This window comes from Bos indicus x Bos taurus, chromosome 8, assembly GCF_003369695.1.
Source record: "Bos indicus x Bos taurus breed Angus x Brahman F1 hybrid chromosome 8, Bos_hybrid_MaternalHap_v2.0, whole genome shotgun sequence".
NCBI lineage: Eukaryota > Metazoa > Chordata > Mammalia > Artiodactyla > Bovidae > Bos > Bos indicus x Bos taurus.
Genome location: NC_040083.1, coordinates 98574882 through 98591573, shown reverse-complemented (window position 1 = coordinate 98591573; position 16692 = coordinate 98574882). Strand labels below are relative to the sequence as shown.

At 39.6% G+C, this 16692-nt stretch overlaps 1 protein-coding gene across 2 annotated transcripts in view; it reads left to right on the top strand.

Moving 5' to 3' along the window:
• The window catches only part of CTNNAL1 (catenin alpha like 1), a 56639-nt gene that overhangs the window by 17480 nt on the left and 22467 nt on the right, over positions 1-16692 (top strand). For both annotated transcript variants that reach the window (XM_027550457.1, XM_027550458.1), the window contains exons 4-9: positions 1129-1248; positions 3643-3732; positions 4779-4949; positions 9422-9622; positions 11632-11718; positions 14732-14890. In XM_027550457.1, coding sequence (XP_027406258.1) covers positions 1129-1248; positions 3643-3732; positions 4779-4949; positions 9422-9622; positions 11632-11718; positions 14732-14890 — 828 coding nt within the window. The remainder of the gene's footprint in view (positions 1-1128; positions 1249-3642; positions 3733-4778; positions 4950-9421; positions 9623-11631; positions 11719-14731; positions 14891-16692) is intronic.

Below are 16692 nucleotides of genomic sequence, written 5' to 3'. Positions count from 1 at the left end.
TATTACTGAATAATCACAAAATTTAAAGAACAGATTTTGACTCTCCCAGTCTAGACCTCTTCTGTGGCTGTTATCGTCTCCATCAACTAACTGGGAGCCAGGGTGTGTATGGATACAATCACTTTTTTCCCTGGATAATCCCTGAGGCAGGGAGAGCAGTCAGCCAGGGAAGGGACCCTCCCACTGGTTTGAAGACAAGACTACCTGGAAAAGTGTAAGATTGAAGAGAAAACGAATTTAGAGAGATGGATCGGGCAGTGCTAGAGGAATAAGAAAAACCTTCCTCTCTCTGGAAGACAGAGGTTTTGCTCAGTGGTGGGATCTGCCTTATCTGCCATAGTCGCCTGGACTTCCTGAGCTGCCAGGGCCCATTAACATGCCAAACATCTATCATAGCCTCATTAAAAATAAGTACACACAGGATATCTGTGTTTTCTTTACCTATCTTGGTCTGACTAAAACTAATCCAGTACTGTTATTTCAGAGAAAAGAATTTGAAAATATGTTTCACATCTATTTACTTTATTTCTGATATCAAGAAAATACATAACACTGTCTGTTGGCTGTATTACAAACATGCCATCTATCCACCCCTGGCTGCCCAAAACTTCTTGACAGTTATTCACCACAAGCAGTTTCTGACTGACTCAAACTTTTCCTGCTCTTGAAGTCCTCCATCTCCCTTCCTCTCCTCAGTCTTCCACCTTTCTGAGAAGGATGGGACTTCCCCAGCTCTGGTTCTCTGAACCTTAAAGCTTCTTGTATCATCTCATCCTCATCCCCGTCTTCGTTCTCTGAAGATTTGATCACCTTCGCCCTGCCCAGTTGCCACCTTCTCCAGACTTTGTTACATAAATGGGAGCTCTTGCATATTTAGTCATTTCATTTACTTTTTCCTTTAATTTTCAAGGAAGCCCACTTCCTATCCTAAAAAGAGATCATTCCCTAGATGACTCTAACTTTTGAATCTACTTCTCTGAGCCCCTCCTTCTTCTCTGTCTTCTCCTGGGACTCTTTCCCAACTTTCCTCTAGAATTTAGAATTTCTCTTTTGTTCCTCTGTTGCCTCAGGCTTGATGTCTTAGTCTCTTTCACATTTAAACCTGAAATAAAATAATCTCTTTTGCAGGTTCTTGCAACTATGGAAAGACTGGAGAAAGTGAATAGCTTTCAAGAGTTTGTCCAAATATTCAGTCAGTTTGGAAATGAAATGGTGGAGTTTGCGCATCTAACTGGAGATAGACAAAATGTATGTGTTTACCCTATTTACAAGTCTTGAGATACATGCATACTTTTCAGTTTGGTTAGAGATGTGATCTTTGTGATCATTTGGATTGGTTGTCTTGCTTATTAAATCTATAATCTTGCTCTTAAAAGCCTTTCCTGAAGAAGCCAGGATAAAGTAAATAGATCTGTGTGTCTTTTGTTGCTCACAGATAATAGTTAAATATTTTCCCACCTCTCACACTGGGAAAGGTCATACTTGCCTTCAAGGCCCAGTTCAAGTACTTCCTCTTTTTACAGAATTTTCCATTTGACTCTTCTACAAGGGTTCAGGCAAATAAATGAGTCATCATACATATCCTGGTAATATTTTATTACATATCTCTGTTATTGTTCTTTGTGTAACTTGTTATATATTATTCTATTGTTACATCTTTATAATTGTTTTACATTAATAGTAATAACCCAAGCACTGGGTTATTGCATTGGCTATACGTTAGCTGATCTTGTTTGACTCTCAAAACAGCTGTGTAAGTAGGTATTGTTATTACTGTTTCACACATGAGGCTGAACTTCAGAGGATAACACACTTTGCTAAGGTGACTTTTCTAGCAGATTGAACTCAATTGTGTCTGATTCTAAAGCCTGTAGTTTTCAGCTGCACCATGATGTTGGTTCTTTGTAGTAGTGTTCCCCAGTTCAGACTGTAAGTTCTGAAGTTTAGGGGAGATAGAAGACCACATCGTATCCAGGATTGCCTTTCCTTGTTGGGGGACTTGTACATGATTTTATCATGTCAAGTTAAATATATAATTGACCTCTTCTTGAGATGCTCTGGTAGAGTCCTGTAGACTGGTTTTGGGTGTGAACTTTCCTGGTTTGTAGCTGGAGTTGAAAGATGGTTTTTGGCGTGAAAAGTGGCGGGCTGAATTATATGCTTCACTTAGTTCTTCTTGGACATCCGGGGTTAATGAGACCTCTTTTTTGTCCTGTGGACCAGCCCTCTAACAGATTGAGATGCCATCTTTTTGATCACTTGCTGTCACCTACAATATGTGGTGTAATGTATGGTTTACAAGTGTTGTGTATATACATTGGATGCCTTGTCATCTAGACCCACAGGGTTTTTTTGCCAGAAGTCCCGTTCAGTATGTTAAAGACAAGGAATAGGTGGAAATTTTAGCAGTGACCTCAACTTTTATTTTTGATTGCTACTCCTGATAGGTGATAATCACATGCAGGACACAGACTTTGGAATGTTACCTTGTGATCTGAATTAGCTTCGGGGTTTTGTGCAGTTTTTCATTTACTAGGTATAACTTTGTTTCCTATTAAAGAAAGCTGTGTTGAGATGCAAGTGAATGAGAGTGATATTATTGTAGAGATAACTTTACATCCACTCTAATTTATTAAATAAAAGGCAAACCATTTTCAAACTTTAGGTCTTTCTTATTTATAAGAAAAGACTTCATCCAGTTCGCAAATGAGAAAAAAAACAACTATGAAAATTTTATGTAATCCAAATTTCAGTGTCTATAAGTAAAGTTATTATAACACAGCTATATTGACTTGTTTATGTATTGTCTAAGCTAGCTTTTATACTACACTGGCAGAATTAAGTCATTGTTTCAGAGACCAAATGAACCAGAAAGTCTCAAAAACTTATTATCTGGCCTTTTATTGAAAATCTTTGCTGACCTCTGATTTAGATGGTTATAATCAAGCTATTATGAGAGTATTTGATTGTAGATTTAATCAGCAAGATTTGAGGACCCTCTGTGATAGCACACCTTCATATTGAAGGCTGTATGAAGAGAAACCAAATGAAAAAAACCAAAATACAGTGTCTACTTCAGAGTTTATATTCTAGTTGGGGAAAATTATATACCCAAGAAACATCTTAATATTTTAGAGCAGCATATAGGCTAACTTTAGGATTGAAAAAAAAAAATTCACATTGAGATGAATAAGCACTTAGATGGGGTTAATCAGACATGGTTCCTGAAAGAGTTGACTTCTGAGTGTCTAATTTGAAGGAAATAATGGTCCACAAATGCTGAATAAATAAGTCACTTTTAATTAAGTAAAGCATGGGATGGCTGTTTCTGGTTGGGAGCGAAGTGTCCTCACCTGGGCACAGGAATGTCAGGTGTGCAGGCCACCAGAACGTGAGCCGCGTGACAGCTTATCCGCCTAACTTCTTGGCTCTGCCGCCCTGAGGGCAGCTGTTTCTACTCCGTCGTGTTAATGTATTTACACTGAAATGGTGACATTTTATTAAACTTTATTCTGTTTTTATTTTTCAAAAAGCAGTGTTAGTTAAATTGTTGAATATTGTTTTTCTTGAATAAATGGTTTCCCAAGAAATTGAGTTTTTTGCATGATCCTAGGCAGCTCAGTGGTTTTATTCCATTTTTAGGATTTGAAGGATGAAAAGAAAAAGGCAAAAATGGCAGCAGCTAGGTCCGTTCTTGAAAAGTGTACAATGATGCTGCTCACAGCTTCAAAGGTAAGAAAAGTTTTGTTTTACTATGTTGTAAGTTAATTAGAAACCCTAAATGCACATAATTTATATATATTTCACTTTTTAAAAAGATGAAAGTGATAAATTGGAATATAGGCTATAGTAGTCAAATTTCAGTTATTCTTTAACAAGAAAGTTAACTTCCATCCCTGGTCCAAACATCAGGTAATCTGTGAGTCAGCTTTGATTGAGCAGCTAAGCAGAAAATGGCTTATTAGGTGCTGCAAATGGAGGCCAGTCACACAGGGTCAGTGCCTGCATGGCCTGCACTATCTCGCTGGGGAGCCTGCACACATGCTCTAGAAAAACTAGGCGAGTTGGAATCTGTTAAGTAACAGTGGAGTATTAAGTCAGCCCTTAGTTTGTTTATTCTGTAATTTCATACCTCTCAGTCCTTATTCTGCTTTTTGCAAAATTGTCAATCAAGAGCTTGTAATTCCATACAGCAGTAGGCCAGCAAATTGGTACAATTCAAGAGTGCACTGCTGAACATCTCATTAGCACTTTGTGGGAATTGCCTTTTCTGCTCAGAACATTGCTTCCGTGCTAGGATCACTGCAGGCACAGAAACAGGCTTCCCTGGAGCCTGCGTGGAAGGCCCTGTTCACAGCTGGGCCCTGGAGTAGTTTCTCCTTTATATCATTTTTTGAAAATCAAAGATGCCTCCACAGTCATAAAACATCTGTCCATTTGTCCTCATTCTTCTTTTTAGCTCTTGCACATATTAGGCAACATTTTAAATTTTAATCGTGATGAAGATATAGGGTTTGTTTTTTTTTTTCCCAACAATTTTAAGTAAGCATGTTAAAGTCTAAAGATGCGGTTTTGTACCCTGCCTGTTTCACTTAAACTTGCTATTACTCTTTACTCATCCTGCTTCCACCTTTAGTGAGGAGAAGCGCTGGGTGAGCCAGGGACACAGGAGATTTTGGTAAAGAACCATTTTTATTAGCATGGCATGTTCTCTGTAAGATTTTGTGTATTATGATATGGGTCAAATCTTACCATAAAATTTTTCAATTGTTTCAAAGACTTGTCTCAGGCATCCCAACTGTGAGTCAGCACATAAAAACAAAGAAGGAGTATTTGACCGGATGAAAGTGGCATTGGATAAGGTCATTGAAATTGTAACCGAATGCAAACCAAACGGAGAGAGTGACATTTCATCTATCAGTGTTTTTACTGGGATTAAGGAATTCAAGGTAAGAATACAGAGAGTATATTTTGTTTTTTTCTTGCCATTTCAAAGAAACATTATAAATAATACTCATACTTCTGTATGGTATTTTAGAATACAGACGCTTCACAAAGCAAGATATTTGTCTTTAAAACAATGCTATAGTATATAAGGAAGTTCCCTTTTGGGCCAGATAGTAAAGAATCTGCCTGCAATACAAGAGACCCAGGTTTGATTCCTTGGTTGGGAAGATTACCTGGAGAAGGGAATGGCTACCCACTGCAGTATTCTTGCCTGGAGAATTCCATGGATAGAGGAGCCTGGCGATCTATAGTCCATGGGGTCACAAAGAGTCAGACACGACTGAGTTACTAACACACTTATAGGGTATAAACTTAATATTCAGTAACATAAGGCTTAGTGCAGTTTGTACAGAGAATACCAGTGTGGGGTTATGGTAGTTACCCTGGCCATGTTTAGCTGTATGGTTTAGCTGTAGCCTTCTGTCCTCTGTTCAGAACGGCTTTCCCTTCACAGTCTGTAGAGCAGTACCATACCATCCGCATCTGATGACAGACAGTAAATCAATTCTGGAATTCCTGCTCTTCCCTGTGCTATAGAATTGATACTTTGAGACTGTAGTGATAGCAGTAGTATTAATTATAATTAAAAATTTTAATGAACAATAATGCATACTAACATTTATCAAGCACTTACTCTGTGCCCATCCTAAATGCTTTAAATATGTGCATGTGTACATCACACAAGAATATTATTATTATGGCATTGTACTGTTGAGACTGAGAAACAGAAATTAAATAACTTGCAAGCTACAAAGTGCCAGAGTTAGGATTTGAAAGTCAGCAGCCTGACCCCAGAATCCCCATCTGCCCTAAATGAGTTTTAGGGCAGAACTCATTGCACGTCAGAGAGGTGGTGACAAGCACTCTTTGGTAGGTGCAGTGCCTAGTCGGGAAAACCCTAGGAAGTCATCTAATCAGATCAGATCAGTCGCTGAGTCGTGTCCGACTCTTTGCGACCCTATGAATCGCAGCACGCCAGGCTTCCCTGTCCATCACCAACTCCCGGAGTTCACTGAGACTCACGTCCATCGAGTCAGTGATGCCATCCAGCCATCTCATCCTTTGTTGTCCCCTTCTCCTCCTGCTCCCAATCCCTCCCAGCATCAGAGTCTTTTCCAATGAGTCAACTCTTCGCATGAGGTGGCCAAAGTACTGGAATTTCAGCTTTAGCATCATTCCTTCCAAAGAACACCCAGGGCTGATCTCCTTCAGAATGGACTGGTTGGATCTCCTTGCAGTCCAAGGGACTCTCAAGAGTCTTCTCCAACACCACAGTTCAAAAGCATCAATTCTTTGGTGCTCAGCCTTCTTCACAGTCCAACTCTCACATCCATACATGACCACTGGAAAAACCATAGCCTTGACTAGACGGACCTTTGTTGGCAAAGTAATGTTTTTGCTTTTGAATATGCTATCTAGGTTGGTCATAACTTTCTTTCCAAGGAGTAAGCGTCTTTTAATTTCATGGCTGCAGTCACCATCTGCAGTGATTTTGGAGCTCAGAAAAATAAAGTCTGACGCTGTTTCCACTGTTTCCCCATCTATTTCCCATGAAGTGATGGGACCGGGTGCCATGATCTTCGTTTTCTGAATGTTGAGCTTTAAGCCAACTTTTACACTCTCCACTTTCACTTTCATCAAGAGGCTTTTGAGTTCCTCTTCACTTTCTGTCATTTAAGGGTGGTGTCATCTGCATAGCTGAGGTTATTGATATTTCTCCCTGCAATCTTGATTCCAGCTTGTGCTTCTTCCAGCCCAGCGTTTCTCATGATGTACTCTGTATATAAGTTAAATAAGCAGGGTGACAATATACAGCCTTGACGTACTCCTTTTCCTATTTGGAACCAGTCTGTTGTCCCATGTCTAGTTCTAACTGTTGCTTCCTGACCTGCATACAAATTTCTCAAGAGGCAGATCAGGTGGTCTGGTATTCCCATCTCTTTCAGAATTTTCCACAGTTTATTGTGATCCACACAGTCAAAGGTTTTAGCATAGTCAATAATGCAGAAATAGATGTTTTTCTGGAACTCTCTTGCTTTTTCCATGATCCAGTGGATGTTGGCAATTTGATCTCTGGTTCCTCTGCCTTTTGTAAAACCAGCTTGAACATCAGGAAGTTCACGGTTCACATATTGCTGAAGCCTGGCTTGGAGAATTTTGAGCATTACTTTACTAGTGTGTCTAATAGGCCTGTGTTATTTAATGGATGGGAAAACTTGGACCCTGAGAAGCTCTCTAATACGCTAAGGGTTACCTACGTCTCCAGCAGCCAGAATTGCAGCAGGAATGGTATTCTTTCCATTTTACTGGCACTTGGACTTTTTTTTTTTGGCTGAGCCACACAACACGTGGGATATTAGTTCCCTGACCAGGAATCAAAACTGTATCCCATTGGAAGCAGAGTCTTAACCTCTGGACCACCAGGGAAATCCTGCACTTTGACTTTTAATTGTGTAACGGTCGGACATGGGGTGAAAGAGAAAAATGGAACACTTGTTCTCAATATTTTCTCATTTGTTCTCTAAACTTCCCTTTTAGGTGAATATTATTGTACCCATGTTTTTGAGGAGGAAAGCTAATATGTGATAGAACCCTTGTTTAGAACCAGGACTCCGATCCCAGAGTCCATGACCTTTGGGTTTACACCTCTGGCTTTGTTTACATGCTGTCCGTCTTACCCCGTGTCTCTTCCTGAGAGGAAGGAAGCTCCAGGGACCAGCCATTCTTTCAGAGTCTTTATTACTGAAAGGAATCTTAGGGCTTATTTTTCTAATCCCTTGTTTTTGTTAAGGCCAAAAGGAGAGAGGTCAAAGGACCATTAGGGAAACCAGTCAATGTAAAGCCAGGTCTCTGGCCGCCGGGCACTGCATTTCTGGTTCCGGGTTAACTAGACCAGTGTGGTACCTGTGGCTGCTGTTGACCTTTCGCCAGCAGGCATTCTGCACAGAGAGCTGTTTTGAATACACTCTCTCAGTTGGTGGTGATCTTCTTTGCATCTGTAGAGGGAAACTGGATGTATTCATTACTTTGAATATATGGACAGATCTTATGAAAACCTGCAAATGAATGGCTTTCATAAAAATGCTACTAAGTTACTGTTTTAAAAGCCGTATATGATTCTCTTTAAAGGGAAAATAAAAAACCTTAAATGGTTTGTGGGCTGATTTTTATGTTGTAGTTATCTTTAAATCCTCAAATTCTCAGGTTCTCCTTGTCAGTTCCATACTTCAGTTTTATCTGTGTTCTTTCCTGGCTTAAAAAAACCAATCCTGTCTCCATAGGACAGAGTGATTACTGGAGATAACTTGGGCCGAGAGAAGGGGAAGCTATACTTCCCGGTAGCCTCTTGACCTTTCCAAATCTTGGTATTTGCATGGGTCCTGTTAAAAATGGGTCTTATAATAAGGATCAATTTGAAATAATTGTTGTGAAAAGACCTTGAAGTATGAAGCGATTGTATGTTATCTTTATCTGCACAAGAATTTTGCCCACAGTCGTGATCATCACCACTTAGTGCCTCTTAGCCCAGGTTGTTTCTATGGGATATTTCAGGGGCTAGAGGTTGAAGGGCTAAGGCTGAAGTGGCATGGCACATCTCAGACAGCTGAGAGAGAGAAGGTTGCCCTAATGGGCATGTGTTCATCACACATTCAGGGAACTCTAAGCACAGGATGGCTGGAGTGAAAGGAGGTTTAGAAACTCAGAAAGGTGAGAGGGACTGTTGGAAAGACATAAAGACAAGACCCTGGAAGGGTTTGTGCTAGGCGGTACAAGTCTGGGCTTGGTTTTATTGGTGGTGGGGAACCAATTAGAGGGAGGGGGCAATATCTGAAGGTATACATTTTAGGAAGATTATCCAGGCCCCCTGGTAGAGAATGTTTTGATCAGGGAGGTCTGATGGGGACATGAAACAAAATGTAGGGAGACCAGTTTCGCTGAATTAATGAAGGGAAAATTGACGCCTTTCCCAGCTCTTACTGTACCCCACACCCTCCACACCCTTCCCCCTGGGCTCAACACATAGTCGTTTTTGGCTGTAACATCTTCCAGGACTTTGCCTTGGCATTTTCTCAGATAACAAATCCTTTATCTGGAGGTAGGTTCATTTTCCTACCAGTTGCTACATGATCACGTTCTTTCACTGACCGTATAGAAGTGTTTTGTTGACAGCTGTCGGAATGAAGCTCTGCACAGCTACTGTTGGCTCTTGAGCAACGTGGGCCCCCTGAGTTTGTGGACATTAAAGTTTGTTCACAAACTTCTGTTGGAGGTTTGTTGGAGGTTGTATTTCTCCTGAGCTTTCAGACAGGGAAAGAAATTGCAAGCTTCTTCTTGGGCCCTGGGAGGAGAGTACAGCACATCTGGTTAGGTGGGAATGTTGACTCCTGTGGATGTATATCCTTTTTGTTCTCAGATGAATATTGAAACTCTTCGGGAGAATCTTTGTTTTCAGTCAAAAGAGACTCTCTCAGCGATGTTGGAAGCTCTCTTGGAGCGCATGGAGGACTTCACTGATTGTGCCTACACCAGCCATGAGCACAGAGAACGCATCCTGGAACTGTCAGCTCAGGCGAGGATGGAATTGCAGCAGTTAGTTTCTGTGTGGATTCAAGCTGTAAGAACTTTATTTCATCAAAGTAAATCCTCTGTGACTGCTTTGCCCTAAAGTTCTGAGAGTTATGCGGGTACCGAATCATCAGGAGTGTGAATGTGGTCCAGAATGGGACAAGGGTATCGCATCCCTTTTCTGCCTCCTGCTTGACCATCCAACATTCACGCTACTTGACATCTCTCGGCCTGTTGTTTTTCACCCTGACCAGTTGGATTCTGAGTCACCCTCACTAGTTCACCCTGTTGTCCCCTCTCGTCCACCAAAATCACCTCTGGAAAATCCCTCCCAAAGTGCTTCTTCAGAGTAAAGATCAGAGTAGTAGAACCCCTATCTAGAGATTCTTGGGTCCTGAGTCTTACTGCTGGGTTCTTTCAGATGTGCACAGTTCTTAATTCTGAGGACACCTGATTTACAGACACAAGGATTTGGAAAACTCAGGGAGGTTCAGATGCAAGGGTAGATCCAGCTGGCAGGTGAAAGATTTTTCACCCTGGCACAGATTCCTGGTCTCAGATTGGTGGGCAGCCACTTAAAAAGCCTTGAATAGGCTGCTGATGTGCTTCAACATGGAAGTTATGTGGGCAACAGTGGCCAGGACTGGCAGCAGCGGTACAACATAAGGCAGTATGCGTCCAGTCTCTGACAGAGGGTGGATCACAGATTTGAAGGATAGAGCCCTGACTCATGTCTCTGGCACCATTTATTTGTTGCTTAGACCTAGGCTATGTCAAGAATGCATTTACCATGATTTACAGCATACAAATCTGGAAGTCATGGACATAAGCTCAGGCCGAAGATGAAGGGTGAAGGCGCCTGAGGACCCAGCAGTCTGCCTCCTTGTGAAGAGATGGGTTTATGAATGAAGACTGGGATAAGTCAGTGATTTCCCTCAGAATTTCTTGGCATCGGGTAAAATGATGTCAGGAATAAAAGCAGTATTTTGTGTTCAGCTTGACTTGAATTATCTATGTGGTATCTAATCTGAAGTGGAGATTGCTTCAGAGATAAATTTTATGCCCAACATGCAATATAAAGAGTTTCTGTGAGGAAACACTCTTTGCGTTGGGAATCCAGTTCTATCAGTACTTAAATGTGCAGGTATCACCTTTCACATGTTTCACAGCACTTGGATCTCTGATTCTGTTGTTCATTCATTTATCCTTTTTAGCAGTTATTATTGCTCAGTGCCTTTTATATGCCAGGCATCAGAAATCTAAAGATGAATTAAATAAAATTTTTGCAAGAATTTTGCAATGTAGAAAGATGTGAGAAGGTATGAGACAAGTCTGAAAAACTTTGTAAGTGTCCCAAGAGAAGGGACAGATCATATGTGGAGAGCGTTTGAAGGAGCAAGAGGAATCTAGAAGCTTCATGAAGAGATTGACATTTAGCTGGAATTTATTCATTCAAAGAATTGAATACCTGCTACCTTGCATTTGCTGTGCCAGGTATAATGCACTCATTGGTGAACAAAATACGTGTGATCCCAGCCTTCACAGAGCTTATCAAAGCCTAGTGAGCAAAATAAACTTTAAACAAAAAAATAAAATAAAAACTACACATGTAATTGCAAATTAAGATGATTACTTTGAGAAAAGGTTAGAGAGGGTAAGAAGAGGGTCTAGTCAGGATTGTGTGATCAAAGAAGGCCTTTCTAAGAAACAGAAATTTCTGTAAGGATTTGAAGATTGAATAGGGTTTTAATTTTTGATTAGGTTAAGAATGAAGAGATGAGCATTCCAGGCAGAAGATAAAACAGATTAGTTTTAGCCATGATAAATTTATTAAAGAAAATTAGATTTTAAAAATTCCAGTATTTAAAAGTTAGAGTTGAAAAATGTAACTAAATATTCTCCTTGCCACTTTAACATAAACAGGTGAATTTTTAAAATATACTTTTCATATAGTTCACAGAATGGTATTAAAATGTTATTGTTATTTGTAGTTAGAGTACAATTGGAATTGCTAGATGAAAAAGATAACTCTTCACATGTACTTTTAAATTTTTTTAGCAAAGCAGGAAAACAAAAAGCATCGCTGAAGAACTGGAACTCACTATATTGAAAATCAGTCACAATCTCAATGAACTTAAGAAAGAGGTAAGTATAGTTGGAAGCCTAGCCTCTTTTAATTCTTTGCAAGTTGTCATGTTGTACAGCATGTACAACGTGCCTTAGAATTAGGATGTTCCTGTGCCCAGAGAATGTTATTTAAAAGTTTTCCTTTGCCCTAGTTTTTTTGAAGCGATTGTTTTATTGGGGCCATCATCCTCAAAAATTGTACACAAATGTTTATAACAGCCCCAAACTGGAAACAATCTAAATTTCCATCAACAAGGAAATTTATAAATGAAGTTTGGTATAACCATGTAACTATGCCAAATACTATTCAGCAATGAAAAGGAACACTATTGATACGAGTAAGAATATGGATGGATTGCTTAAATGCAACACTGAGTGAAAGAAGTCAGACACAAAGGTTGTGTGTGTGTGTGAGATTCTATTTAGAAAAAATTTTTTAAAAGGCCAAATCCATTTACAGTGACAGAAACCAGATCAGTGACTACCTGAGGTCATATGTAGGGGGAATATTTACTACAGAGGGGCTTGGGAGAACTTTTGGGGGTAATGGAAATGTCATAAATATTGATTATGGTGATAGTTACTTGGGTGTAAATATCAAAACTATCAAACTGTACCCTTGGTACATTTTGTTATATGTAAACGGTACCTTAATGAAGTTGATTTTTAAAAATATTCTTTTGATTACGATTTCCCTGTTCCCTGAATGAAAACTTAATCGTTTAGTGGTTACTTTTAGGTAACTGAAAGTCACCTTAAGTCAGGGGTTTGTGAACTACAGCCAGGCTGTTTTTATAAATGAAGTTTGGGGGACATAGTTCTGCCCATTTGATTTGGGCAGTTGTGACTGGGTGGCCTGAAAAATCTAATTACTTACTCTCTGGCCCTCTGCAGAAAATGTTCACCAATCCCTGCTTTAGGTCATAAGACACAATCTCAGTTAAAAATGAGAATGTCCATTCCAATATATTCATCAGTATTTTGGTTTGTTCAGTTGTATGACTTCCCCTCTGTTCCCCACTCCTCTGTCCTGCACCCCTAGGGCTTTTGGGGGAGGTGTGGTCTCTTGTCTCTTTCAGGCCCTTCATCCTCTATTATCTAGCTTCTGTTCCAGATCTTTGCCAGGCTCTGGCACAGGAAGAGAAGAGAGGAAGTAGAGAGGTAGAAGTTCTTAGTGACCAGTGCCCTTATGAGATGCACTGGGCTCAGAAGGTGTTTAAAGCTGACTTTGTCTGTCATTAAGCCCCGAGTGTGCTCTTCAGAGGCTCTGCTGGTGCCTCCCCCGACCACCCCTTTACTTTGTAACCTCCTGTCTGCCTGTTCCTCTGCTATGTGTGTGCCTAGAGGGGAACTCACAGTGAGGGAGCCAGTGCTCCAAACAGATCTTCCTTCCAAAATTGTTCCTTCTCACTTAGCTCTAATTTTATATTTTTTTAAGAGAGTCAAGGGCTCAAAAGAAGGGAGCTGGTTTGGGGGAGTTTCATATATAAATTGTATGGTGATGTTTCATTGACCTCTGTTGAAACCTTCATTTTAACATCCTATTAAACATAGAAGGATATGGTTTTCTATGGTTTAAAACAAGCCTACTCATTTTTTTCCAGCCTATTCAACTAAACTATTGTTAAGACTATCAGTAGAACGTAAAATTTTTTTGTGATAGATTGAGTGGCGTTCTATAAACTTCATTTTCCTTACCTCTGAAATGGGTATAAAGATTAGGGAGATAATGTCTATAAATGTGTACTGAAAGCAGAAATATCTGCTTTCAGTACCTTGCACAGAGCAGGAACTTCATGTTTATTCACCCTTCTTCCCTTGGGGTTTGTAAGTTGTCTCTAGAATCATTTATAAGATTTACGTGACCTTGAACAAGTCACTCAGTCTTTAGGGACCTGTTTCATAGTCTGTAAGATAAAGGGTTGGCATTAGTTATTTTCTAGGGCCCTGATGGTTAAACAAAATCTTTTGAATTCTTACGTTGTTTAATTTCCAAAGGAAAATGCATTTTAATGTCTTTGTTTCTTACTGTAATTATTCTCACTTGAGTTCATGAGTGCGGACTACCCTATTGTTAATTTTGTACAGAGTCCTGTAAACTGAATTGACATTGGATTACTTCCAGGAAAAAAAGAATCACTTTGTACAAATAGGCTTAATTAAAAATCAGATTAAAAATGATCTCTTTCTAGTGAGCCCAAAATAACCTGTCATAACTTTTTTTTTTTTTTAAAGACAAGATAAGGAGAAGAAAAGATTTTGGAGTTGATTGTACACAGAGATATTCAGTGAGAGTGAACCATGTTTAAAATCCCTTCCACCTAATGTTAAATAAAGCCTTGAGGTTTTCATTATTATTTTATCCCTCATTTCTCCTGTGACCTAGGAGTTAGAGCATAAAGTTCTGGATGGCAATATAGATGAACTATAAGCTCCCTGAAGGAAGATGTTGCGTCTTACTTTTCATGCATGTCCAGCCTTTAGGCTAGTGCCTTTCCTGACGTAGGTATTTAAGAAAATTTGTTGAATACATGTTTGACTGTATCTCACAATGGTGCTTTCCCAAATGTCTGTTTAGAAACACATTGATGATCATGAACTGCCGTTTGATTGTCCTCTTAGTATACAGAATGCCAGTCTCTTCATAGTGTTCTGTTTTCGCTAACTTTAAGAGCAGCAGAAGCAGTTGAGGTAAGAGAGAAGCCGTGTGGGAAAGAGCTGGTTGATAATAGGATGAAAAGAGGTCCAGGCTACTCTGCCAGGGTGACCAGTTCATCTTCTGCAAACAGGATAACTGCCAACACCAGGGGACTCAAAGATGTCAGTTCTCCTTCCTGCCCTTGGGAGAAGTTGCAAGCTCCCGGGGCTTTGCAGTTCTACTGTTACCACAGGAAACTTGACCCTTTCCCCCTCAGCAGATCAGGTGGGCATGATCTGAGGTTGCTGCTCTTTAGTTTTTAAAGTTCTCGTGAGGTTTTTCATCACAAAACCTTGTTGTTTGTTGTCTTTGTTTCGCCCCCCACATCTGCAGCTTCATAGTACAGCAGCTCAGCTGGCAGCAGATCTGTTAAAATACCATGCTGATCATGTGGTTCTAAAAGCATTAAAACTTACTGGAGTAGAAGGAAATTTAGAAGGTTTGGCTGAATATGCCTGCAAACTCTCTGAACAGAAAGAGCGGCTTGTTGAGGTGAGTAATAGGTTGCTTGTTAAAGAAAAGTTAGTTTAATGAAAGCTGTACTGTCATCAGGGAATATTAACACAAACACAGTTTTTGGCTTACTCATAAGAGCGTTTTCTTTCTTGCCTTTGGACTTTTAAAAATATCATGTTTTTCTGTTCTGCTCTTACAAGTTTGGCCTCTAAAAACAATAAAAAGTGCTAGAACCCGCAAGGGCACTTCTTTTTTAAAAAAAATTTTATTGGAAAATAATTGCTTTATAGTATTGCACAAATGCACTTCTTAATCTTCTTCCTTATTCCATCAGGGAGGTTAAATCTTGGAGTAGAGCAGTGGAGATACATCTCATGACCTTGTTTGTATCTGAATCTTTTGAATCTCAACAGGAAAAAGAGACAGCACATTCAAATTAGGTTAATTTTAAGAAGGTTTAATAAAGGAGCTGTTTACAGTTGCATGGATAGGGTGTGGGGAAACCATGAGAGTACAGGAATTGGGGTGAGTGATAGCAGAGCTGATTCTGCTTCTACGACCAAAGTAACATGGGGAGTGAGTGGTTTGGGAAATTGGAAGGGCATGGAGTCCTTCAAGAACCTAGGGACTAAACAGAGACAGCTCCAGGCAACCTCCAGGGAAAGAGCGTGAGAATAAAGACCCTTACCCTCCTCATTCCTGCTGCTCTAGTGCTGGGGCTTCCACAGCCAAACACAGCTGCGGACCACACAGGTCAGTCTCCCAAGAAGGAAGAAGAATGGACACGGAAGGACAAAAGAGAACACTCAATACAGTATTTGTTCTCTGAATCCTCCTGCCCAAATCTTTGTTACGTGTCATTGGTGCTTTGTTTACCCCTTTTGTTATAATTCCAATTATTGATTGATATTGTAAGACTTCTACTACTGAGAATGTCAGATATCTGCTAGTAAAGAAATGTATATTAGCCCATGTACATATGAAGAATATATACAAACACACACACACACATACATATATGTATGAAGTATGTGTTAGCCAACGTGTACATTAATGCACAGATATGAACCACCTAGCTGTCTACATGTTATCTGTTAATATTACCCTGCTCACTGAATCTCACGTACTAATGGTTAAAAGGAACTTTCAGATGAATTAAACTAGCTTCTTCTCCTTTATTTTTTAATATCTGAAAACTACTAGGGAGCATTCTGTTTGTTTATTTTTGATTGAAGGATAATTGTTTTATTACAATGTGTTGGTCTCTGCCATACATCAACATGAATCAGCCATAGGTATTCCCCTTCCACTTGAACCTCCGTCCCACCTCCCACCCCATCCCATCCCTCTAGGCTGCCACAGAGTACCAGTTTGAGTTACTAGAGAGCATTCTTAAAATCACTGTAAATACATCTCCTTTTAAAAATAGATTTGATGCTGTTTTGTTTGTAAACCAAGAATTATGACCATAGGCAAACTTGCTAATTGTAGGAATCCTGCAGCAAGTCTTTTTAAAACATGAAAAAATTTTTTTTTCCCTAATTTTCTGTTTTAAGCCTCAAGATTATTTTTTTCAAGAGTTCAAAATGGATGCATTTTGTTTTCTATGAATTATATCTCAAAAAAGTAGATTTTTAAATTTCTGGATACTGACACAAATATTCTAAGAACTAGAAACACAGGCTACTACTATCAGTAAGGGGTTCAGATAGAAAAAAGTTCGAAATTGCTTTATTGCAAAGTCCTAGTCCTAGTTCTTCATTTAGTTGCCAGAAACGCTGATGCATTCTCTCAGTGTTGGTTATTACTACTACTACAACTTTTCATGCTTTTCCACT